Source organism: Argiope bruennichi, chromosome 3 (genome assembly GCF_947563725.1).
Source record: "Argiope bruennichi chromosome 3, qqArgBrue1.1, whole genome shotgun sequence".
Taxonomy (NCBI): domain Eukaryota; kingdom Metazoa; phylum Arthropoda; class Arachnida; order Araneae; family Araneidae; genus Argiope; species Argiope bruennichi.
Genome location: NC_079153.1, coordinates 11,435,666 through 11,462,742, shown reverse-complemented (window position 1 = coordinate 11,462,742; position 27,077 = coordinate 11,435,666). Strand labels below are relative to the sequence as shown.

At 30.8% G+C, this 27,077-nt stretch overlaps 1 protein-coding gene across 1 annotated transcript; it reads left to right on the top strand.

Annotated features, from left to right (window-relative positions):
• The first annotated feature begins 22,030 nt into the window (after window positions 1–22,030).
• Window positions 22,031–24,734, top strand: LOC129963738 (39S ribosomal protein L55, mitochondrial-like). Its single transcript, XM_056078265.1, has 3 exons — window positions 22,031–22,193; window positions 23,342–23,504; window positions 24,503–24,734. The coding sequence occupies exons 1-3, from the start codon at window positions 22,171–22,173 to the stop codon at window positions 24,662–24,664; spliced, it is 348 nt and encodes a 115-aa protein (XP_055934240.1). The 5' UTR covers window positions 22,031–22,170; the 3' UTR covers window positions 24,665–24,734.
• The last annotated feature ends 2,343 nt before the right edge of the window (window positions 24,735–27,077 follow it).

Sequence of the window (27,077 nt, the reverse complement as noted above, 5' to 3'; positions counted from 1 at the left end):
AATCTCTCCTTTTATCATCTTCCACCAAATTGGAAAATGAGTCAGATAAAGAGCAGTTCGTTTCCAAGGTCAATCTCCGTCTTCGCTGCAATGGCCGCATGAATGGATTTACCTTAATGAGCGAGCAGCTTACGAGAGTGGTGAAAATGAACCGGGGAAGGCACCACTCCGTTTTCCCGGTGCTGTGACGGGCAGGTGCGTTTGTCGCTCCGGCGTGCACGGGTGTCACGATCCCGGCCTCACGAACCGCTCCACCTCACTTGCGGTTTTCCAACCCAACTCTGTCCTTTTCCACGAGGAAGACACTATCAGTTTTGGAGGACACCCCGAGCGAATATTACTTGAGAAATTCTATCATATCTTTTGGAATATTGGCGGAATTTCCCTTGACTTTTTTATGCAGTATAAACTCTATTAACCGTCTATTGAGCCAATGCATCACACCAAATTGTGTTTTATGTTTTTTTCGATAAAATCGATTAATATTTGGCAAAGGGTGTCGTAATTGATATTAGAACCAATTTCCACTGTGCGAAGGTGTGTGAAAGGTTGTTATCCGTAATCTTTTATAACATGAGAAGTTATCTATATGCTTATAATTAATTGTGATTTCTTCCATTGTTGAAAGCTAAAGATGAAGGATTCTGTTTTATATCTGTGCAGTTCAAAAGAAGAAATTTAAATCCTTTTAAAAATAAAAATAAAACCTGAATTTTATAATGAATCAGAGAAATACTTTTTGAAATTTTTTTTGAGATATTTTATAAATTAGGAAAACTATTCTGCACTGCACAGAAGTTTTCATTGCCAAACGATTCTGTTTACTATACTCACATTTTGATAAACACCAGCTTGATTTCAGCACAATTTGTATTAATCGAAGATTAATCTCTTCCCCTTTAATATAAAGTTCAAATTTTGCGGTAGCTGAAAGAAAATTTGAAAAAAACATAGTACATTGAAGAGAACGACTTAACGCCTCTATAAAGGTATGTACTTTATGATTATCATAATTTGGCACTTAAAAATATTGTGTTGAAGAAGCTATTAAGAGATTGAATTACATAAGATACTTAACTGAATATTTTATAAAGCATCAATCCCGACCAGCCAGCTGGTAGCCAATGGTGGCTAGTTTAAAATTATAGCGAAAACAAAAGAACCAGCCTTCAGCTTTACTGGTTCGATTTCGCCAATTTTTGACTCTTATGAATGATGGCCTTTAATATATCATCAAGGTTATATACATCTACCAGCCCCCATTTTTTAAAAAGAAAATTGTGAAAATCACTTCAAGCACTACTTCACTGTGCATTGTTTACGGAAGAAAAATTAAGACGAAAATCCCGAGTCGAAACGACTTTATCATTTTTGCCAATTTTTTAATTCATATGAAAGTTCATGACCTCCTGATTCACTATCACTACAGTTTACACTTATACTTACATTTTACTATCTCCTATTTTTGAGAAACATTGCTATATAAATATATCTATTGATGAAATCCCCAACCTCAACAATTGGATCACTTTCTCCAATTAATTTTGCTTTCTTACAAATATAACTAATCAATCAGAATTCTCAGTGTTTATAATGCAAGTATAATTTCAAACAACATTTCTTTTGTTGTAATAAGATATCGTTCAGAAAAATTGATTAACATTATTAAATAATACATAATGTATATAATACTATTAATATAGTGAAGAAACTGGTCGTCGAAGGTGATTATTTATAAAAAAAAAATAAAACAGTTTCATTCTTAAACACTTCAGTAGTGATGAGAATAAATTCCACAATTTTTATGGAACGATTGCATGTAAACAGAAAGTTTGCGCTATTTAGCAAGTTTAAAATATTCATAAAAAGTTATTGTGAAAATACACCGGCGTCCGAGAAATTCAGCGACATTTGTGAATTCTCTTATCGGTGATTTATTTTTTAATACGTAAAAATATCAATACATAATAGATCTTGCGGATTTATTTTTTAAATTTCAAACGAACTAAATCAAAGAGAATTTACCTGCGAATATTGAATGTCAGCGAATCGAATTTTCATAACATAAAATTATGGAAACAAAGAAAAAAAAAATTAATACAGTACACTTCCGAGTATCCGGCTCGCGACTATCCGGCCTACCCTTTAAGTGCATTCCATGGTTTTATAATCGCCCTATAAATATAACTTTACTAACTTATAATCATAAATAAAACAAATTCTAAAAATCAAACTTAAATGTACCAAGTAGGCATATCCCTACTACTTTCTCTCATATTGCCGTAACTTTGTGACAAGAAGGATATGTAAGAGTTCATATCCCTCTTGTCACAAGATTGAGTGGTGCTAAAATTAACTAACATTTACATAGCCTTCTTGCCGTTGCTTGAGAGAACTGTCTTTTTTTGTCATCTAATAATTTCCAAAATGATAAGGTCCGATTCAAACTGTATTTTGTTATCTTCTTTCATTTTGGAAGGTTTTAAAAGCTAACATTCATGGCCATTTTAGTACCTATTTTTTTGGAGATTACAGAATTTTCGCTTTGTATAAAAGAAAGAAAAAACGGAGGGTTTATATAGGAGGTACCACTTTCTTTATCGTACATCTACCCCATGGGCGTTGTGGAGGCTTATGCCATCTTAGATCACAGAGATCTCTCTGTTTTCAAAGGAAAAAGAGGATTACACTGCTACCAAGTTTGTTACGGCCTTCGAGACGTACAAGAAAAACTCCGGATCAAAACAATAGATTTCCAGGCGTGGGTCTCCGCGTGTGGCTATGTAAATCCACCGAGATCTGATTCCAGAAAGGTCGCATCGACGCAAGTGTATCGTTTTGCATCAGCTGTCTGAAGAACAAGGCTACTTTATAAAAGAATCCACACCCACTCGCACCCGGATACAGCCCAAATCACTTTGGACCAACCCTTAAAAAGCTTCCAAGGTCGCCCATTTATGCGTCTCGCTGTACTCTCCGATGCATTTACGAATAAATTGCACGATAAGTGTCATTAATAACAGGAGAGATATGATTTTGATTCATAACCTGTTTCTTGTAAAAGCTGCGAATGATCACCAGGAAGGATGGGCAGCTAGGCGGGGGGACTGTTAATATTTAGGCACCAAAATGCTGAGGTGTTCCTCAAGAAAGAAACAATTAGTTTCAGTCGTTGTGGTTGAGATTTGGAAGGTTTGTTGAAGAAGAAAAGCATCTTCGTAAATCTGATGGGGAAGTTGGGTGAAACTGAATGATACGACTGTAAAGTAGTAAGACCTTTAAAAGTTTTTTTCAAATCAGCTCTTAAATATTATTTATTCATTTTCAATTAATAATTGCTCGTAGATAGGAATTCGGTAACGAGAACGAAGAATTATGCAACTGGAGAGAAAAAAAAAACCTTTTGGTATTTCTTGGTAGGCCTATCAGAAACCGTATTTAAGTATTTGTAACTCGATCGACAAAACTGAATTCATTTGAATCCATTGAGCAATAAAATATTTTAATTAGCACAGTCTTTTAACTATTTTATTTTCTCATATACACATTGTAGAGGAAGCATTGTAATCATCGACAAATTAGAGCTCGAGATTTTGAAGAGTCTTCATGTTTCAGACATCTCTGAATTCAAAAAATATAAATGACGACGTGAATAGACAACATGTCCATCCATCTGTCTGTTTGTTACAAAGATAACTCAAAAACGTTTTGAAGTAAACGGATAAAAATGAATATGCTGTTTTTTTACGCCAAATTTGCAGATTTCTATCAAATTTTGAACGAAATCCATCCACAGGAAATCTGTCTGTTTGGATGTTCAATTGCAAGTGAACTCTATAATTTCAAAATGCAAAGAGCTAAGTCAATTTAAATTTGCTACACAGGATTCGAATCTAGCATGTAGATTCTTATTACATTCTGGAGAAAATCTTTCAAAGGATTGATTGCCTTTAAATCTGTACTTCCGCATGCATGTAAATGCAATGATTTAAATATATCAAATGATCTAGTGGCTACAATTGCAGTTGCATGATAAATTTTGGTTTCAGTCGGACGAAGAAAATCCAAAATATACATATTCGCACGATAGCTTCTAGATAGATCGCACGATAGTAAAAATTCTAGATTCATGCCACTGATCTATGTTTCTATATTTCGTAACTATTGTTTGTTAATGCCATGCAAGGCACTTGCGGCTTTATCCAAGATCCATAATTTTATAGAGATAGTTCAGTTTAGTTATATTAATGTCCCGTTTAAAAGCATCACTAGGGCTTTTTTGGGACGGACCTCGTCATTTTGAACCGCGGTCAGATGACGAGGACGACACCTGAGCTGGCACCTCTCTCTCCACACCGCACCACACCAGCGGGAGGACGTTTGCCCTGATGGATTTAACGTGCAACAGACCCCTTTACAAGGCGGTTCTTCGGTGGAATCGGGTCTCGAACCTGAAATCCTACAGCTCACGAGTCGAGACCTTATCACCAGGCCACCGCGGCCCTTATGCAGAGAGAGGAAAATAAGACTTTTATCAGAGAATATGCGAAGCAGTTTAGAGTACTCCATTCACTCTGGTTCTGCAATGTTTTATAAGAATAATTTTTTATTCAAAATGTGTACAATGATATTGTTCCTAACTGAATTTAATTTTAGAAATTTTAAAATATTTTGAAGTATGCAAAATAAAATAAAAGAATAGACGGAGATCATCCCCCCCCCTCGATTTTCTCGTGTACTTATATAATATAGCATGTTTTGCATTTACGGTGTAAGGAGAAGGGAATAGGGTATACATTCTTCACTTATAACCTTCCAATTATCTGGGTGGCTTCAGATATACAATTTTGGTGTCATAACAGCATACCGAATTTCATTTATCTAATTTGTCATGTTTTTCAGTTATTGGGTTCACCTATATAAAGACAAAATATTTTTTGATAGATTATTTCTAAATGAAACACGGATATACAAATTTGGTACAAGGATCGTATATTAAAACTCACCCATCTAACATGTTACGCTTTCCAGTTATTCTATTTACATACGCGAAAACTTATAGACAGACAAAGGACATTAATCCAAAACTTCACACACTTAGCATTTGTAATAATAAGACTATATCCCGATTTGATCTTTCAAACTCTTAATATTTTGAGTTATGCAGCTCACAGATAGACTGGTATAATTTTAAAAATATTCTAAATAGTTAGTTATGTTTGCTATATAACAGTGATGCCTACTGAATTGATTCCAGTAATTGTCCATAATAAGCTGTTGTGCTTCAAGAAGAAACATTTTCAAATGAATCAGAAGATATCTAAAATGAGTTATATGTTATTATTTGTCACCAAAAAAAAAGAAGGAAAGAAATTAAAGGAGATTTGAATTTCTGGTCTAATACATCGGAGCTAGGTAATGTTTAAGGCTTGATTTGTATTTTTATATTATTTTTAAAAATTTAACTTTTAATCAGAGCATATAATTACCAAAAAAGATATATTTAATATCGTCATTATGTTCTTGAATATAAAATAAGTTACCTAAACAATGAAAAGTATTGTTATAAAATACATACTTAAAAAAATCTTTTTAAAAATTGATTGAAATGAGAGAATAGATTCTTCAAAAGTGAAATATTCTTCGGAAAATTAATTTTTTAATTTTTAAAGCGGTCTAAAAATTCTTTGAACTGTGATAGGCTATAAAGTGATTGAAAAAAAATATTAACATTTTGTTTAAGTTTTAATTAAAAATCTAATTAAAATTTTGGAAATCCTTTTCACTATTAACCATTACCACGTAATAATGCCGTACCTAAATTGAGAAGTTCTGTGTCCAAAGGTCTGCCTTGCAGAGCAGTTTGAACGGTTTTTGCATTATGATCGAATCATCATGCAATTTAATACCCTGCCTATAAATATAACTTTTATCATTATAAAATAATTAAAACGATAATGTGTTATATTCCACTATGTAAGATCAAAAACTTATTAAACATTTTTAAATTAATTTATTTTCAATCATAATATCAAACAATCTTTGCATTTGTCTATAAAGATATCTTTTATCATGATAAAATAATTAAAATGATAAGATGTCATATACCAATACGTAAGATCAAAAATATATTAAGCATTTTCATATTAATTTATTTTTAATCTTAATATCAAACAATCTCATTTTTGTAGCTTTTTTTGTAGAAAAATATCTTGAAGCCTATGGTTTATTCATAATTTTAATTATAAATCTACTACGTGTATTTATTAATAAGTATGAGTTTAATTTATTTTGGAATTTCCCTTTGGAGCAGAATGTAATTAGATTTCTTTATCCAGTCCTTAAAAAAAGGGGCGTGTGCATTTCCTGTCACATGACTAGAGAATTGTTATGTAAAAGAATAGGAGGATACTGAAAAAGCGGCATAGTTCCTTCCGATACATAAGTGAGAAATGTTGTGAAATTTCGATATGACAATTTTTATTCATCGCCCGGCCTTGACGAAAGACATGTTTTAGTATTTTCCGTTTTTCTTTTCTTCTTTTTTTAGTTAATTCAAGTACAGCCTTGACATTACTTTCAGCTTAATAAATGGTAAGTCAGTTAAGTTACTACAGTCACTCCCAAATGTATTAGAAATATTTAACCTCCCTTGCCGGACAAGAAAAATTTCCAGTTAACTGAATGCTAGTTTCTGAAACTGACTGGTTCATATTTTGTCATGTCATTTGTAAAAATTGTTGTTTTACTTCGGTTGGCCATGTTCTTTGATTTGACAGCTATAATTAAATAAATAAATGGAAATTTGTACATGTTATTTAAAGATAAATCATACACACGTAATTCTATATTTCAGAGAAACACAATTAAATTGCCTTTTAAAATTATTACGCATGTTATCACATGACAAGCAAGTTCTATTAGTATGATGAAATACTATTTCATGTGTTTATCTGCTCACAAGGTTGCTACCAGAATTTAAAGTAACACTGTGTATATAATGAAACGTAATAACATCATGCGCTGATCTGGCACCGTATTGTTAGGCAATTCTTAAACCGGTCATTCACTCCGGTTAACGGAGTGATAATGCTCCAAAATCGACAATTAATCCGAAAAATCGGTCAGAATTGGCATGGCGTAAATAATGAAAGATTTACTATCCAACTCATCTCAATAACATTAGACCATTTTTATCGTGCCGTTTGGAATGGGTTTCAGTGAATGTGAGAGGAAAGGTTTAGAACTGGGATGAATGGGCGGGAGGGAAAGGACTACAGTGCAATGTAGAAATGCGCTCACCAAGGAGATTGAAGTGAAGCTGGTATTGAGCCTAAGTGAATAGAAATGCATATTGACCTAAATGAATAGGAAAGCCAATGTGATTGTTTGAAATACCATCCATTTATGGTTGTGGGCTGGTCGTCAATGACAGACTTTACGAAAATCCGCAGTCTCCCGGTTGTTTCCTTTCATGTTAATTTTCATAGTTAGCTTGTCGCCATCCTGTTCATCTTCTTCCCTTTCCTAACCAGCTTTCTTTTTTTCCTAGTTCGATTATTTCCTCGGCATCCAGACGGAGTGTGACAGGAATCGAACTGTTTGCATCTACTCAAACCTGCATCTTCCATTCACTCACCCACTGCATATTTTTTTCCTTCTGTTTCACTGCCCTAAGTTCCAGATTTCAATTTACAACTTAAAAAGTGCTATTTAAAAAAAATTGCTATTCATTGGGTGCAGGTTACAAGAGATTTAACTGTATATTCGTCCATGAGTGCCACAAAAAATCTAAAGTTGCGATATTACGGTTAAAAATAAACGTTTTAAAACAATTCACCAAACAGTATACAGTATTTTCCCTAAATTTTTAATTTTTTAATAATTATATTATTGGACAATGCAGGAAATCAACTCAAAAAGATATTGGATGATCATTAAAAGCGGATAAAAATCAAATCACTTATTCCAATTGATATTGAATTTTTTTCAATGAAAATGTGTAAATAATATCTCTAAATAGATTAAGCAAATAAAGTCTCATTGTAGAGTCTATGAACATTTTATTTGCATTCATTAAATACTTTCGATTCCGAAAGAAAAGGTTTCTTATTGAATTATCGCTTTTCATTTGAAATAATTTATTAAAGTATCAACACACTAATGCATCAAATTTTTTCCATGAACCTTTGATTTTCATGATTCATTTTTAGAAAAAGAATTTCGTATGACGAAGGAAATCTCCATATCGAAAAAATGAATGAATAAAAATATTGCATGTCATTACTGCAATCAAAAAATTTGTCTAGGGATTTTATTTAGAAAAAGTAATGTAAATTACTTAAGAAAAAAAATCTGTTTTTCTATTAAACCTGTTTACTACAATAGAAATTCGAAGGAGACAAAAAGCAGAAAAGAACGAAACGGAAAGCTAAAGACAATAAATTTTCTGTTCTACAAGCTAACATCTGTCCTACCAACTCTTTTCTTATCTTGTATTTTTTTTTTTTTTTTTTTTGTACATTATTGAAAATTATATACATATTTGTATTTGTTCTTTTATTTTAAAAATACATTTCTTTGATAATCTTTTTTTTTAATCTTCCTTATTATATTCAATGTCGTAGGAACCACCAATACCTGGCACTCGACTCTGTTGTGAGCCCTGGGGAGTCACTGCTGACCAGCCTACCAAGAATTTTAGAATGCATGATTTGAACAAATGTCAATGCTTATAAATTTTCTCTATTAACATCGTTATCACAATGATGTGAAGATATTAATATAGTGTAAAACATATAAAAATAGTTTTATTGACACATAAAATGGGGCCCTATTGTTCTAACACATTGTAATGTGCCTTGTTGAAGCCTCCCAAACAAGGAGAAGGTGAGCCAGCACAGTCTTTACAATATATCATAACTTTTTAGAAGTTTTTTGCTGTTGTCCTCCCTAATTGATATGAATTTTTTTATAGTACCTTTCGCAAAATTGTTGCATAGTTTTAACATTTCCCAGCATTGTTTTTTAAATTCATGTCGTAGCTTTCTTAGCACCTTAAAGTGGAGAAATGTCACCTTCAATTTTATTATCAGAACATTTTGTTAGCATGTACAATACCATGGGGGCCATAAGTGACCAGCACTCAATTTAGCTGTGGCGCCGCGTGAGTCACTCGTGATCCCTATGAAATAAATAAATTAAAACATGATTATACATTGTAAATTATTGGTTGTAGATTATATTCCAACATTATATTGTTACGAATCTGTAATGCTGCTTCCCAGCATAGTTGGTTCCATATTAGGTCCCAGAACTTGGCGACCATTTGGCGACAAACTTGGCGACTTTGGCGCCAAAATAGATTATACCCGAAACATCGAGAATTTTCCCGATCCGTCCAGTAGGAACGGAGATACGCCTCAAACGTTCCTGATTGGTTGAGAGGCTTCTAGCCCCGCCTCCTGAGACCTATAAAAGGAAGCACAGCTGCCGGGCGACGGGTGAATTGGGTCGTGGACGAGTGGAGTCGAAGAGTAGTCGGAATCGACAGAAAGAACTGGCCTTCCAGAGATTACCGGAGCAGCGACGGAGTCAAGTGAGTGCTGCATTAAGTTGTGCGCTACTGTCTGCATTAGAGTCTGTTGTGTCCTGTGTCTGCACGTCTCGGCTGAAGATAATCGTTTTCTGTGCTGTATATAGTTGTCGTCTTTGTGCTGTCCTGTGTGTCTTCGTGTAAATAAACGTCGTTGTTTTATTTTTTACTGCCGGCTGGTGATTGAGCGTTCTTCACACCATATAACCCCCACTATCGAAACGAACCCCCGGAAATTTCGTAACAATATGTATCACGTAATAAAAAACTCATCGGGGCGCCACGTGAACCCTTTATCACTCATGCAGCACTCAACGTGTTAACCCTATAAACTAGCTATGACTATTTTTTTTAGTTCTAAAATCATTAAATTTTGTCAGTTTGTATATCTTCATGCTGAATTTTTTCTATATCAAATTTTTATTCAAGAATCCTCAAGTTCTATTTGAGAAATTTAATTGCATTTGACTTTTAGATTCTGACAATTTTGCCGAAAAATCCATGATTTTTATTTAAAGATGATTAATCCTTGATTTATTCTCTCAAAAAAAAGCCAAACTCATTAAAAAATAATAAAACGTTCAAATCAAATAATATATTTAAAACATTAAACTATTTGAAATTAAGGGAACTTATACTTTTTCTCTGTGAGTTTGAAATATTTTTGTAACTCACTGTGGCATAGGGATGCTTTAAAATTAAATTTATTTGAAAAATTTGAACCTTCAATAACTGACAAAGGAACAAACCTAGTTCTCTGCCTTAAACTAATCTTAATGAAGTCATTACTCAAAACAGAAGTTTTGCAAATTTACAACAAATAAAGGAATGGAATCAAATCTGCTGACATCATCGCATATGTCATCCACTTTTACATTCTCTATGCTGTATTACATCATCACGTTTTTTTTTTTTTTTTTTTTTTTTTTTTTACCATTAGCAAAAAACACAGAGGATGCAAGAATTGTCACTGTGATATATCTTGGTGATGTCCATAATATAAAATCTAGCTTGTTAGCATTGAAAATAACTTTACTCTTGTCAAAGACCAAATGAGAATTTTTTCTGGCCATCTTTTTTAATTGCTTTTTCTTGATAAAGAATAGGCGTATATATTTAGTTATTTATTTAAATTATTCTCGTCACCATCGATTTCTCGTTTTTCTTTCTGCTGATAGTAAGGTCGCGGTGACCTGGTGGTAAGTTGGTTGTTCGGCTTTAGAGTTGGTGGGTTTCAGGCTCGAGACCCAATTCCGTCGAAGAAATGTCGTTAAGTGAGCCTGGTGTACTTTAAATCCGTCGGGGCCAAACGTCCTCCGCTAGTGTGATGTGGAAGTTTGGAGAAGGGTTTCCAACTCAGATGGCGTTCTCATCATCTGACCGCGGTTCAAAATTACAAGTTCCGACCCTAAATAGTCCTTGTGTTGCTTTAAAACTGGGCGTTAATAAAACTAAACCTTCTTGTGATCGCAGCAACCTTCTTCAATGGCTTGGAATCTGTTGTATCATCTGCGGTCTGGTTCTTACGTTTATTGTCCTACCCCAACATCATTTTTATTTTTAACAACTGCGATGGAAGAAAATTTGCTTTTTTTAAAGGTTTATCAGGAAATATCGCAAGAATAAGCTTAATATGTATCACATAACAACAAAAATCGACTTCATTCGAATAATTTTCAGAACTAATATACTTTATTTGATGCCTGGATACTTTGTTTGCTTAAGTTGTAATACGTAACTTATTTTTGTACCTCATAACTATAACTGGTTGTAGAAACCTATAAGCAATACAAGTTTTTGGCATTTCCACCCAAAATCAGACTTTTAAAAATTTTATTTTAATTAAATTTCTATATCAGCAATTTTTAAGTAACAAATGTTTTGTTACTTAAAAATATTATCATGTGAGAACATGATGCTGTTTTCTTGTTTGGGTTTTGAATTATTGAAGGCAACGAATAATTGAAGCTCGAAATAGCGTAGACAATGAATAAAGCATAAATGGCAGTATTCATCTTCATCTGCTTTACCTGTTTTTACCAGTATTGCATTATTTATTATGTATGCTTCTTTGAAAGCAGATGCGTTTTTAAAAGGCTGACTTGTTGTTAGAGACATGGGGTTTTCACCATAGTAATCCTACAGGGCTATAGAAGTCTATGGAGTCATCTACTGTACATGCGCAGATGGTTTTCGTTATATCTCGTATACTATATAAGTTAGAGACAATGGGTTTTTACCATAGTAATCTTACGGGGCTATAGAAGACACCCATGGAGTCCTCTACTGCGCATGCGCAGATAGTTTTCGTTATATTTCGTAAACTATATATGTTGGAGGCAATGGGGGTTTTCACCATAGTAATCCTACGGGGTTATAGAAGATCCCCCATGGAATCTTGTATTGCGCATGCGCAGAAGATTTTCGATACATTTCGTAAACTACAAATGTTAGAGACATGGGGACACTTACAAGTACCCCCAGGGGTACTAAAATGTTGGATCCATTGCGGATTTTGCTTAATATTGGTCAAATCAATGTCGTATCGATACCATACAGTTCCTATGTCGATGACGTCAACCTCCGGTCAGACTGGAAGTTGTTATATCTCGGCTTCTATGTCACGAGGGACGAGTGCGACCCGTCTAAACACTCGTCTCAATGAATAGAGGCGAATGACATTTTTACTGAAACTCGGGTCTCGAAATTTACAAATTCGATTTAAATTGCATTTGCTCATATCGTTGAATAGTACCAGCCGAAGTGCACGTAACGATACGAATTTCACGCTGTTACTCCGAGTGATTCGCGAGTTACGGGCTCTCAAGGTCTCATTTGAATTTTTGAGCGCGGTTTTCGACTTCGTTTTTGCAAAAACTCTCTTTACGGCTGGAATCGATACACTCTACTCGATATCCTCTATCGAGCGATACCACATTTCCGTTTCTTACGTTATTAGAAGCCGAGAAACGGAAACGAAGACGGACAAAGAACGATGTTGTTTTGGTTGGAGGGGAGGGTTGAAGCTCGAAATTGCGTAGGCAATGAATAAATCATAAATGAGGCGTCCTATGCTTTCTCCCGATGAAACTTTGCAAAGAAAAAAAGAAAGGGAACGAAAGAGCAAACAGAGGCCAGAACAAAAGCTTCAATCAACAAAAACGAATGATGAAAATTTAAAATTAGAAGCTGATCGAATTAATCATGAACGTAAAATAGCTTTACAACGGGAACGAAGAAAGCATAAAAGTATGCAATGTGTAGCAGATTCTCAATCGTAACACTCAACTTCAAACACAAAACGTGTCCATTTGGATTCTAAATCCTAACCGTCAACGTTCAACGCAAAACGTCTCCGTTTTGATTCTGAGTTTCAAATATAGCTTTCTAGCTCTAAGCAGTTCATCGAAAAAAATATTCTCACATGATAACTTAAAATCTGCGACAGCAGATTTCAATTTTTTTTTAAATTTTTTTTATTTAAATAAATTTGAGTATAAAAGCTTCTTGAAAGAAAAAGATTAAATCATTTTGGAAAAAATGCAAAAAGAAAGAAAGAAAATACCGCTAGCCTTTTGAGTCCCTGGATGTTGACTATATGCCTTTTGATAATTCTATCCTGTTTGGAACATAATTCACATTATACCAACTTTACTTGCCTTTATTTACCATATTATTTTGCATTAAATTTTATAATTTTATATTTGCATTATTAGATAAGTTTTTATACAAAATAAGCCTAAACAAGATGCAACTTTTTAATTAAATAAAATAACTTAATTAGTTTAATAAATAATTAAAGATTTTTAATTTCTTCCTTTAGCTGATATCTACTGCTTGCTGCCAGAACTACCTTTATTACTTCATGTAATATTCATTATTTTGAATACTGTCAGAAAAAATAGCCAAATTACGAACATATCAGGATGATTTAAAAGATATTTTTAAGTATCGTTGAAATATAAAGTGTTAAGATTTTTAAATAATTTATTTCTTGATTTATTACCCTAATAATAATAAAAGAAAAATTGTCATGACTTGATGCAAATTTAGACTTAACATGCAAAAACTATAATTATCTGAAAATACTCATTTTTCAGCCTTCATTCATCTGGTTCTTAAATATAAATTTGCAATTACACATTAATTTGTTTAACAAAGTAGAGTAATTACACATATGAAAATATTTAATTAGCATAAATGATCTTTATATAGGCCTTTAACTCTCTCTCCACTCATACTATAAAGAGAATGCGATTCAGTATGTCAAATATCAATGGCTAAAAGATCATTACTCTGCTATTGGTTTGACAATAAGCTTTTTTTTTAATAATTATTATTAGAAAGCTAATAACTTGTTGTTACACACACTCTTGATTATTGTTTTCATCCTTGTATTGTTTGTTTATTTATTTTAAATTCCCATTTGTTTGTATTCGCATGATTGTTCATTGAAAAGATTCTTTCCCCCATTCATTAGATACCTCTGTTGCTATTCTTCTTTCCTGTGTGCACATTGTATTCTTTGCAAATATCTATCTACATCAGGAATTTTAACAACAGTAGAATTTTTTCTGCTTGCTTATTTCTTGTTATATCACTAATGTGTATGCATGCAAATTTCGATAATTTCCTTTTTCATTGTTTCTTGTGCAATTATTATGTGTTTATATATGCCTATGAAAATTTTAGCTGCTATGCATTTTATATTCCTTTTCCAAACTGCATGCTATTCGAGTTTCGCAGTGACAGCAGATATTTAACCGACGATACCGTAACTCAGGACTTTTTTTAATAATTTCCATTTGAGACGTCGTTTCGACTTTAAAATTATGGCCGTGTTTAAATATTTAGGGATCGAAATTATTTATATATTTTTATTTCCATAATTTAACTTCAGATTTTTTGTAATAATAGACTTTCAACTATCTGTCCACGATTATTCGATATAATAAAATAATAATAATAATTCGTAATAATTCATCAGTCGATTGTTTACATCAATAAAATGTTTCCCCAAATTCGACATATATCCTTTTGATCTGAACAGAGAATTTTAGATTCTTCAGCCCAGCAGGCATTCAACTATTCATCCGCTGATTTTCCAATCTTCGTACTATTCGATCTATTGGAATCAGCTGTATTTATCCATCCAAAACTCGCATATTCTTTCATGTAGGTGTCGTCCCAGAGAACGCCTTATATATCACTGTCGTACAATAGTTATAAAATATTAACCTTTGATGTGAATTTAGTATTTCTACCGAATCTATCGTGTCATCCTTGACAAGTTTTTTGATCATTAATCTCTGACATGCTGTTGATAGCATTCGAAATTCGAATTCATGTTTTAGACATGTTTTCCCCAGCCAAAACTTTGACACTGAACGACTTCTGTATCACGTTTAAATCACGTATAAAATTTGATATATTTAAGTTATTTCGCTTATTTTAGTTATTGCGCTTACATATTTCTGAACGTGCAGACCGAGTGACAATCAACTGGCTGTAGGGTGTTTTTTTTTTTTTTTCTTTTTTCTTTTTTTTTTACTTCTCAAACTTTGTTTACACTGTAGATGTTAAATATATGTACCGAATCTTATCCACCTAGCTCTCTTCATTTTGTAGTTATTTTGTTAATTTACTTTCAAATAGCCGGACAAATCAGACTTCCTCTGATTAAATTTTGCTCAAAATTTGACAGATATCTACAAATTTGGAGTAAAGATTGTGTACCAATTTTCATTCTTCCAGCTCAAAAGGTTTTTAAGTGATCTTTATCACAGACAATCAGACATGCATACATAATACCAAAAACGTGTTTTTCGAATTCAGGAAGATCTGAAACGTGCAGACACGTTAAAATCTAGAGTCCGAATTTCCTGACGATTGCAATACTTTCTCTATACTTCGTATACGAGAAAATAAAAAAAACTTCTTCGTAATAAGTTCCCAATCTAATTTTGTCATTAATAAGATATTTTGGCTTGTTTTACATTTGACACTTTTATCTAATAATGCCGATTTTATATGAAGTAGATCATTGCAATCTTTGACAAATCTTTTGAATCATTTACCGTTTGCAATTCGACTCACCGCCAAGGATTGCATCCTTGAAGAAACAGTCAATAAGAGTTGAGTAATAATATTTATGCATAAATACAGAACTCGTCGGAAATCCCCACCATTAAATTGATTGTTAATGGCTTGTCGATCTCGCCTTTGTTTCACTTCCTCTTCCGCGTTGAGCAACATCAATAACAATAAAAAGAAATTTACTTTCTTGGAGAAGATGGAATCGTTTGATCGCAGCCATTTATTTATGATCGAGGGTGACAAAGGTGCCATCGTCACCTCAACCAGGGCAACAGGTGTCCGATAATAATTCACCTGGCTTCAGAAAGCACGACCGAAAAGTTTACTTCTCTCTCTATCAGAGATGTTTTTAAATTCGTGCAGTGCCGTCTCAGTAAAAGACTTTCTGAAACTAGGGTTTTTCGTTACATTGTATAGCATTCATTGTTATTAGGTAGATTCATTACTATTGTTTTAATCAAAATAAAAGTATTATTCATTGCTACATAAAAACTACGACGGATAGAGGAAGGGAGATTAATGTAATTACATGAAGAAAATAACCATCTAGAACGTAAATATTTAAAAAAAATTATTCATGTGATGTTGCAGATACTGTAAACAGATAATGTCAGTTGTTTTACGTTGCATTGTGCCATTTTTCTCTTAAGATGAGAAATGGATCCGAAAATAATGAGTGAAAGTTTTCTTTTCTCTACTTTTCTCGTATATCAGACAAAGAGCGTTTTTTTTTTTTTTTTTTTTTTTTTTTTTTTTTTCTTGAACGTATTTGATATGGGTTTTGGAATGAAAGAAAGGCAAAAAATTCTACAAGGTAACGGAAGTAACAAGTTGACCAGAGCTTTTCTTCTTTCTTCCCCACTTCCGCATGTTATAACTCAACATATAATGTTTTGTGTTTCGTAGTATGCAAGTAATACCTAACCCGACCTGGTCAAAGGCCATGCGGGAAACATGATGGGGCCGCCGAAAAGCAATCCCACCTATCAAGAAGGAATAAACGACATTTGATGACTTGGACACCCTCTAAGGGTTCCACACGCATTTCGACGTAGCCCCATAGATGTCTTTAAAGTGCACTGCACGCATTTTAACGTAGTGTAACGAACGATGCAAATTCGTTTTGCACGGAAAATCACGTAGGGGTTATACTGCACCGAAAATGGTGTCGACGTATTTGAACGTATTTCTTTCCCCCTACAAGTTTCGACATCTTGATGAATTGGAGGGGAGACAACACAATGAAGTTTTACGTCCATTTAAGGATATCACAGGATCTGAGAGCCCTAAGATTCCTTTAGGCATAGGGCATTGTGATGGTGCCGGCGTTATGGAGGAATGAGGGGTGAGTGAGAAAGGAAAGGGCTCGCCCAAGAAAAGAGGAACAGGAATTTTTCCCCAATTGTGTCTCCCATAATGGCTCTATGTGGACTTAAATTTAAATTGCATTTTGTTTCAATAGTTTTTGTTTGATATCGATAGGGGTAGGATTTCTTTGATCTAAGTGTCGCCTCAAAGTTCCATTGAGTTATTTTTTTCTTAAAAACAACAAACGATCCTCTAGAGAAAAATCATATTGTCCAGGGAAAAAAAACAAAAAAACATTACATTTTACATTGTATAATAAATTTTGAAGCAGTAAAAAAGCATTCAATGTATGTTATCTTTTTACATTAGGAAAGATTAAAGACAAAAGTTTTGACAAAATGTCCTTAATAGAATATTTAATGACTGGGATTTTAAAGAGTTCTTCGACGTCAAGAGACATCAAATTTTTTGGCCATCTGAGTCTGTGCTCTCGCTATAGTGCATAGGCTTTAATCACGTACTTTATAGAGCCTTTTTCGGTGCCACACTGACAAGTCGAACTTTTGTCAGAGAAACGACTTTGATGCACAGAAAATACACCATGTACAGTGTATACTTGGTTAAGACAAAAATCAACCTCGATTCGGTTAACCGAAACGTTTTTAAAATGTTGATAGGTTGTTCGCCCTTGATGGAATTATTCCATCTCATTGTCAATCCTTAGTTATTAGTTTTCTAATTTAATTTCTCAGTTGTAATTCGGACATTGATAGTCATAATTTTAAAAATGCATTTTACGGACTCAGGAAAGTCGGAAACGTAGAGATTCCCTAAAATCTCGAATTCAGTTTTTTTTTTTTTTTCGACGCTTATAATATTTTCTCTTTGTATACGAGACAGTAATAACAAATTAATTTTTTTTCGGTCTTCTATTCATCCTTTTTTTTTTTTAACTCTATTACCACATCACTTGCTGTATGATCCCAACTTTAGAGTGGGCAATTATTTAGACGAATTCTAGATAAAAACTTATTCTTTAAAGAGAAAATTATAAGAATAACAAACCGATTTTTTTTCTTCGAATAATGGTGGTTATTAAGGCACATGTTAGTCGTAAGGCACATGTATAAATTTACTGGGAAAATGTAAAACAGAAGTAGCCAGTAGCGAGATTCGAGTTAGAGACCTCGAGCATATATTATACACTGCTCACTTGCTGAACCAAGGGCTATGTGGAATAAGTTAAACATACAGCTTATATAAAGCTCTCCTGAATTTTTCAAACTCTGATTTTTTTTTCAATTGCAGTGATTGAAATCCTAGTCATGGTCTACATAAGTGATGAAAATGTATCGAAAAGATGAGGAACAGGTGAAGATTTCCTCTTCTTAGACACAGTAATAAATTTTGTATATCTAAAAGTGGTAGTAATTTGATTTCGTTAGTAATTGAATTCTAATATGCCTTGAAGTTCACGAGAGTTGTTTTCAGACGGATCTCGTAATTTCAAATTGTGGTTGGTGAACGAAAATAAAACTCAACTGGCACAATACTTTCCAAGTTCTCACGTTATACAAAAATGGTGGAATTAAATCAACAACAACAGGTGGAATATATACCCTGAACACATGTAACGCATATTTTAGATGAAATCGTGAAACTGTGAATCCACTAATCCTGACTTCGATACTTTACCACCAAACAACAACAGCTTTAATTTTGAGTGCTTTGATTACTTCGCAGCAAAGTATTGAACATTTCACATACAGGTACACCAACTTCTCTGAATTATTCCTTCAAATAGTATTAAATTTATAATGCTTTAATTTCCTTGCAGGATATTTAATAAAATACTAATACCGTACTTCAAACGAAATCAAGAAATAATAATAATTTTTTGAATGATTCCAAATCTTAACATTTTATTTCAAACTAGTTGTCTTTGGCGTCGAACTCTCTCGCGAGAGATATTGGTTATATTTAATTTTAGTTAAACCATTTAATATAGGTGATTACTTTAAAAATTTGATTTTTTTTTGTAATTTAATATTTTTAATGTCTGAACACGTTTCTATATGAAGCAATAAGAATTTTGTTTCTAAGTCTACTTTTTGGGAAATTACAATCATTTTTGTATTTTCAAAAATCAACGTAACTTCGTGCATTGACATCGTTTAATACCATTTTATATATTTTTTCAAATTCTAATCTTTGCTAGCATTTTCTTACGAAAAACCTCATAAATTAAAATATAATGCATACTTTTTGTTCAAATTTGATATAATAAATTCTCAATCTATTTTACAGTTCTTGAACTACAGTATAAGAGATCTGTTCATTTAGAAATTTTTCATAGTTTTTTAAGTGCTTAACAACGGGACAAAAAATTGAAAATTTCATGCTATTTATCATTTGAAAACAAGTGCTAAAAAGACAGTAAAAGTATTAAAATCTAGCTTACTTTTTAGTTGAGGAACTAGATAATATAATTCTTAAGCTATCTGCGAAATTTTAAGTAATTTGATAAAGACCAAAAGTGGAAGATATTTGCTTTATACTTTTTAGACAAAAAAATGCCTTTTTATCCATTTTTTAAAAATAAACTTTAAGCATTTGACTGGTATATTTTGGTTTCATAGATATTTTTCTGTCTTTTTAATGCAAATATTCAGAAATATAAATATTTTTTAATGTTTCTAAAAAAATTCATTCCGAATGTAGTCACATAATGTAATTTAACATTCACGAATCCGCCAAATTGCCAGAATATAAAGTAATGCTATTTTAAACTACTTATATACATTTTGTTCAATGAGTACATAAACCTGTTTAATAGATACCAGTCTCGCAACATGATAGCGATATTAAAAATCAATAAAAATTTACATGCCCGGTTCATTTATCTTCAAAATCTCGCGGTAATAATATTACTTTTTATAAATTAGGCAGACGTTAAACAGATAGCTTTCAATTATGGAAGAAAGTCAAACTATTATTTGAGGAAACAATGAAATTTAAATTTCAGAGCAACAATGTAATATATTGTTGAAATTAGACAAACACGCTTTTAAAAAAATTCCGAAATAAGGGAAAATGTCCACGATTTTTAAAATTGTATAGTTGAAAAGATAATTTTAAGATGATGCAAGAATAATTTTTGTGCTCTAATATTTTCTGAAGTTACTCGTGAAAATGCCAAAATTCAACTCCATTTTTAATTAACTAAAATTATAATTAAATGATCAAAAAAATTCTTCCGAGATGCACATTCTCATCCCCCGAGATGCACATGATATATGCATGTAAAATATTTGGTAGCTGTACGTTGAACGGCCTGGTCTGTTGAGTGCTAACACACACTCATATTCACCTTTATTATTACTAAGAATTCAATATCATAACTTACAACATTTTTATGTTATTTTGATGCGGCACAATTAATCTAAGGTTAATAAATAATCGCGTATGATTAGTGATATTAGCAGTTTAACGTTTAAAAGTTGGCTTATTATTTGTTAATTCTGTGATGCAAAAATCATTCAAAACACTCTCCGAGTCAGATAATTATTATAGAAATATATTATGTATGACCCTCATTTTTTGGATATTAGGTACTCACTAAAAAGTTTCTTGAGCATGCAAATAAGATTTTAATTAAAAAATTAATCGAAATTTTAATGTTTGTTTCAACAACTTGGGAGTATATTATCTCAGAAAAACCATTAACATCCTGCTTTAATAACGAAAAAAAGAAAAAAGAAAGAAAAAAAAGCTTTATAATTGTGTTACTTATATTTCAAATGAGCTTTTCCTTTGATTAAAAGAAATGAATATATTTTGTTACAACACCTTTAATTGTTTGAATAAACTTGTTGAATATGCATGAACGTCGTGACGATATAAATGCATTTTTTGTGAGTACGTGATAATTAAAAATAATTTTTGTAAAATAATATAAAAGCAAATAAAGCAAGATTCATAAAATATTTTCATGCTATTTATTTTCAAACTAGAGGTTCGAACATCTTCTAATATTTTTCTTGATATTATAATTTTTCTGGTAGGCCTTGTTGTTTTTTCCGCCAAATTACAAACAAATTACAAAATTCCGCCAAATCTCACTCATTCTCATATACGAGAAATTTGGAATTTGTCTTTCACTCATTTCAGAATTTTTCTTATTTAGCATGTTATTTGTACGGCAGTTTTTATAATCGCTTCAATATACAAATGAAATTCGATATAAATCAAATATTGATTCGATGGTCGTATCTTTGTTAATCGGATTTGAGTTTTGTTTCTCCCTTATTACCACAAGATACTACTGCAAGATATATTCATGATATTGTACAGTATTTTGACAATCTAGTAAAGATATTATTTCTATTACCCTAATAACTAAATGTAAAGCGGAATTTATAATAACTACTAATATACGAAATGCGCTTACTTTGCCTCGTATCAGCAATTATCAAACGATCCAGGCATTCGGAATTCCGATGGTCCTGTATACACTGCTCATAATAATCAAAATTCGATGTTTACGGAATAGTTGGAATTTTTATTGGTGTTGATCCTTTGGTAATTGCAACCATTGGATATTGAATCTGTATTTCGGATTTGTGCTCGTCATTCGCCAGATCATTCTGGGTGTTTTAATTTTCAATAAACTGTAGTTCTTTTCTCAGTATTCTAATAGAATAAATTGAAAGTAGCTTCAAAACACGCTATTAAAAAGAGATTACTGTCTACACAAAATTAATAAACATTAAAAATACATGATAGTTTAAACAATTCCGTTCATCTGCGTCGATTTGACCGTTTTGTCTGGAAGACAATTAATTTTATGTAGCAAATAATAGATTCTATAGAAGCTAAGAAATATTTGGCAGACAATGAAATAGTTAAGCTTGAAAATAATTTTGGATAGATGTTGGGATTAAAATGGCCATTATTTTTCGCGATCAAAGGCAATTTTTGACAATAAGTAAATAAAAAAATAATGTTCAACCGTCTCTGTAACCGTGTTTCTATGATGATAGTAAACAAACGAAAATGTGATTAGTTTGTTTTTGATTCATGTGTAAAATAAATTTAATATATCATACATTCTTTTAAATTCCAAAATTGTAGCCTTCACATGTCCATCATTTAAAGAAAGACTTTTAAATATGTCTTGCAGATTAATGAACAAGTTAGTTTTATTTAATTTTTTTTAGTGAGATCGTTATTTTGTAAGAGTTTCAAATCTATATGTTTTAAACAAATTTAAATATACTTTCTATTTTTAAAAAAATACTTTTCTATCCAAAGTTACGGTTTATACTGGGGCGTTCTTTCATAATCTGTAAAATGATTGAAATTTTATTTGTAATATATGCTTCTTGGGGGGGGGGGGGAAATACTATTTTAAAATTTTTTTTCTTTGAAGATTTTTTTTTCTTTTTTTTTAATACCTTAAATGTTAACAAAATTTAACTCTGGTAAAGAAACATTAATTTTCAAATTTCTTAATCATATTTTATTAGAAAAAGAATTGTTTATTTTGCCAGTTGAAGTCAAAGAGAAATTGAAATAATAGTTTTAATTAATTCTAGAAAAAATATATTTCGAATGAATTCATTCTATGTAATATTTATGTATATATCTGTGAATATTATAAATAATTTGTTCCTTAAGTGGTTAGGAAACATTTTTATTTGCTTATTATGAAAAGGTGTTCATTAACAAGCAAACATTAAAAAACACTTAATACCTATAACATTCCATATTAATAACTTGCATTGATATCTCTTTATCATAAATTTATAAATAATTATATAAAAGCTTATTTCAATATATAATCTTTGAGAATTGCTTTCAAAATTATAATGTATTTAAAATATTAAAAAAAAAGTGTAATTCAAGCCACTAAAATTAATTTTTGGAAAATGCATTAGGTGTTATTATTTATTATTTTTTTTCATCTGTCTTCATAAAAATAATATATTCACAATAAATTTTTATTTTTAGTTAAGAAATTACGTAGAAGAATTTCTCTTAACCAGTTAAAAATTTCATAAAGAATACAGCTGTTTGCTTATTGAATGAATATTGAAATTGATTAATGATTTTATGTCTTCTGAAAACCAGTCTACGATATGAAATTACAAAATAATCTATTTTCTATTTTTAAATAAAAAAAATTAAAATTGTTACTTTAAAATACCTTTGTACATGCTGAATAGTTTACACAATGTAATTTTTGTTGATTCATATTGATTTTTTTGTCATGTGTAATAAATTTGTTGATGTTAACTCATTTAATAAGTCATTTTTAATTCTTTTCATTTTTTTCGTCAGGTACCTTTTATATTTTTATCAGCAATTGCGATATAATTCTAACAGAACTTGTCTGGTTAGAATTGGTCGTGAAAAATATTGTCGGATGTACTTAACAACAATTGTGAATCCTGATGGATCATCATACACTATTCGATATCATGAACCTAGAAAAATTATTAATGTAAGTCATTTTTTTAAAAGTAGCTTTAAAAAATGCATTCTTAAAAGTTTTTAGTTACATCTAAATTAATTAGATTAGTTGTTTTGCCCTTAATTCTATGTATTTTTACTATAACATTAATCAGTAAACCATGAAAACTTATCTATCTTGAATTTTCTTATTTAATAAATCTGTTAAAGGGAAGGAAGGGAGCGAGTTTTTTGAAATCTTAATTAATTAGAAATTAAGCTGAATGGTATTTTTCTGCAATAACCTTTGAAAATCTTGCTACATAAAAATAAATTTTACAATATTTCAAAACTTTAAAAACTATCTTTTTAATGATGTCAATTTAATGGTATTGTAATTTTTCCTGTATTTTGACGTAAATGTTTTTTCCTAATTTCCAACAGTATTGCTATTCTGAAATTTAAACTGCTTTCTTTGTTTCATCAAATATTTAATACTGTGTTTTACTTACCTTGTTGAAAGCTAAAGAATTCTATTTAACATCTAATTTATTTTTGCAAGATAATTAAAAAAGTGAAATTACATCATAAAATTTAGAAGATAGATGACTCAGATCATTGCATTTTTAATAGTGCTTTGATATGTTAATATCTTTATTAGAAAGGTCTGTGTTCACAATAAACAAGTAAGATAATTAAAATAACACAGCTTAAGGAAATTCGGAGGAATCATGAACATGAAGTTATTAAAATTTTTTATCTGAAATCAAATGCAGCAAATATTTCTGGCTAACCAGCTGCTTACCCAAGATGATTAGTTTATAATAAACTGAAACCATGTATTAAAAATTTTATGAACGTAAGCTTCTAAATTATGGAAAAAATTTTGTTTTTATGATTTTATGCAGAACAAATCTATTATTTGGTTTTATTTGACTGTCTTAAATTTACATTTAATTGTTTAATTTACTTTCAAATTTACACAACAAGAATAATGGATTTTTCTATGTATTGATTTGTATAAAATATGTATTATGATTCATTTTTCAGTTACCACTAAATACTGCAGAACTAACACCAGAAGAACTTCAGAAACATTTGAATAGGAAGAAAGTTCAAGAAAAGGTTGTTATTGAAGAACAACCAGATGATGATTTTGATATTAATCGTTATAGCCATTTATGGAAAACAAAGCCGACAGAAAAGAAGTAATAGCATGTAATTTAATTTGTAATTATATTAATTAGTAATTATAATAAACATTATATTCAACAATTGTAAATCTGGTATTCACTGAATTAACATGATTTGATTAATAACAAATGCTTATTAGAAAGAATCAACTTCATTTTTACTTCTGGTTAAAAAGAGATAAATTAAATTCTTATTTAATAATTAACGATCAGAATTTTTCAAAATAATGTCTTTCAGTATTCAACATAGGATAATTTTTTTCTCTACGAGAATTAAATGTAAATTCATATAGTGCATTATTGCTTCTGTTCGTTGAGTTGTGGTTAGATCTCATCAGACGATTCAAAATATAATCTCAATAATAGCCTTTTAGCCATGCAAAATGTAGACTTGTAACTATTGCACTTTGTTTTGTGATTTCAACCAAAAGATGATTGGATGCTCTGTATATTTATACACATGTGCAAGTATATAAAAAGGTTATAATTAACTCCAGATTTATTATTACATCATTACTTTAGGTTAATTCCATACACAGCTTGACATTTTTAACATTTCCATTCATTTAATATTTTTCTTTTCTTTTTAACTTATGGAAAACATATCAAATGTTTAAAAAATATTAAGGTAAACATTGTATGCATAAACATGATTTTTTTTTCACTATTAATTTCTTTTTACTTTTCCCACATTTTTACATTCATTAAAACAAAATATCAACAATGATTATTCAAGTTTTTATTTTTTGAATGCTTTAGTAGATATAATTTTTTTTAAAATTTGGAAGTCATGACTTATCCCTTTCTAAAAAAACACTAAATTACCATTATAAACTGATGTATGTTCTTTTCTAGTTAAAAAAAATATTTAACTGTATAAGTCTTAATAATATATTTTCTCTGTTTTGTATCATAGGTATGACAAAAAATGAAATTAAAAGTAAAAAAAAAAAAAAAAAAAAAAAAACTGATCTCAACTGTAAAAATTTGAAAATTGTCATGTCTGTCACAATCTTTTTTTTCTCTCATTGATGGCAACTTTTTGTTCATAATTAATAAACTTTACAACACAACTAAAAAATTATATAAGCAATGGACAAAAGCAGAGCAGATGGAATTGTAGCACAAAACAAAATTATGAATTCTTTCTTTAAATAATCTTTTATTAGAGAATCAACTTATATATTTTTTGTGGCACATTTATGCAAAGTGGATACTGTCTATATTCTTCACAAATTAAAAACTTAGTCCTTAACTTTTGATTTTATTAAAAATTATTTTCACAGTTATCAGAATGAAATTCAACATATGCATTAGATGAATGCATTTTCCATACTGTATACTATTATGCCTCTATTATTGAAGTTCTGAACCTTATGTTGTGAACAAAATATCTGCAACCTAGAATTTCTTAACCACATCTCACAGCAAAGGCTGTCTTAATGGTATAGGTAGGACCATAAAACATCATGTTCAAGAAATTAACCAGACCAGAAATGTTGATCCAAGAATATAGCTTACATTTGCAAATGATAAAAAAATTTGCATGGGAACAAATATTCCGTTAAGTTATAAAAGCAAAATTAGATAAGATGATGCAGTTTATTAACAGTAAAAAAATAAAAAGTACGTGGGGGGGGGATATAGCTTTTACTTATATGTATTTGGTATTGCATTTTACAGTCTTTCTTCAAACTATGGAAAAGGTAGTTTGTTTAATTTCAGCTCGAGTGAGTGTATTGATAATACACATTCTTCAAGAAGGGACCAAAAAAAAAAAAAAAAAAACTTGTGGTTAGTTATAATTGTAGTTAGTAATTAAAAACTTGTGGTTAGTAATTTAAGGTATAATATTTATAAAAAGTAGGAAATTATGATATTAGAAGCTTTTAATACCATAAGTGTATTAAAATGGAGAAATTTTTTAAATCAAAAATATGAATGTCAAAAAAAATTATCAAAGCAGAGGAACTGCAACACTAAACTGTAAAGAAAATAAATCACAATGAATAACATATACAAAATCATTAAAAATTCCAGTGCCTTAAGAGTATTTAATATCAATTTCTTATACTTTTTTTTAGTATATATATATATATATATATATATAGCAATGAATAAAAAAGTGTGTCTTAAAAGCTTTCTGTTATATTGTGAAAATTATAAAGTGGTTTATAAAATTATAAACTTTTATGTGAGCCACATTTTGTGTTTATAAAAAAACATTTTAAACCAACATAATTCAATCGAGAATTACTACAATTAAATATTAAAATTGTAAGGCTAATAGCAATTTGAACCAATACTGTAACATAAAATAGGCTAAAAATATTTTTAAGTGAAATTGAAGGGAATAAAACATTAGTATATTAAGTAGTGTGACATTTATTTCCTTTTGTTGCATTTTGTCTGCAATTGTGATATATTCTGTG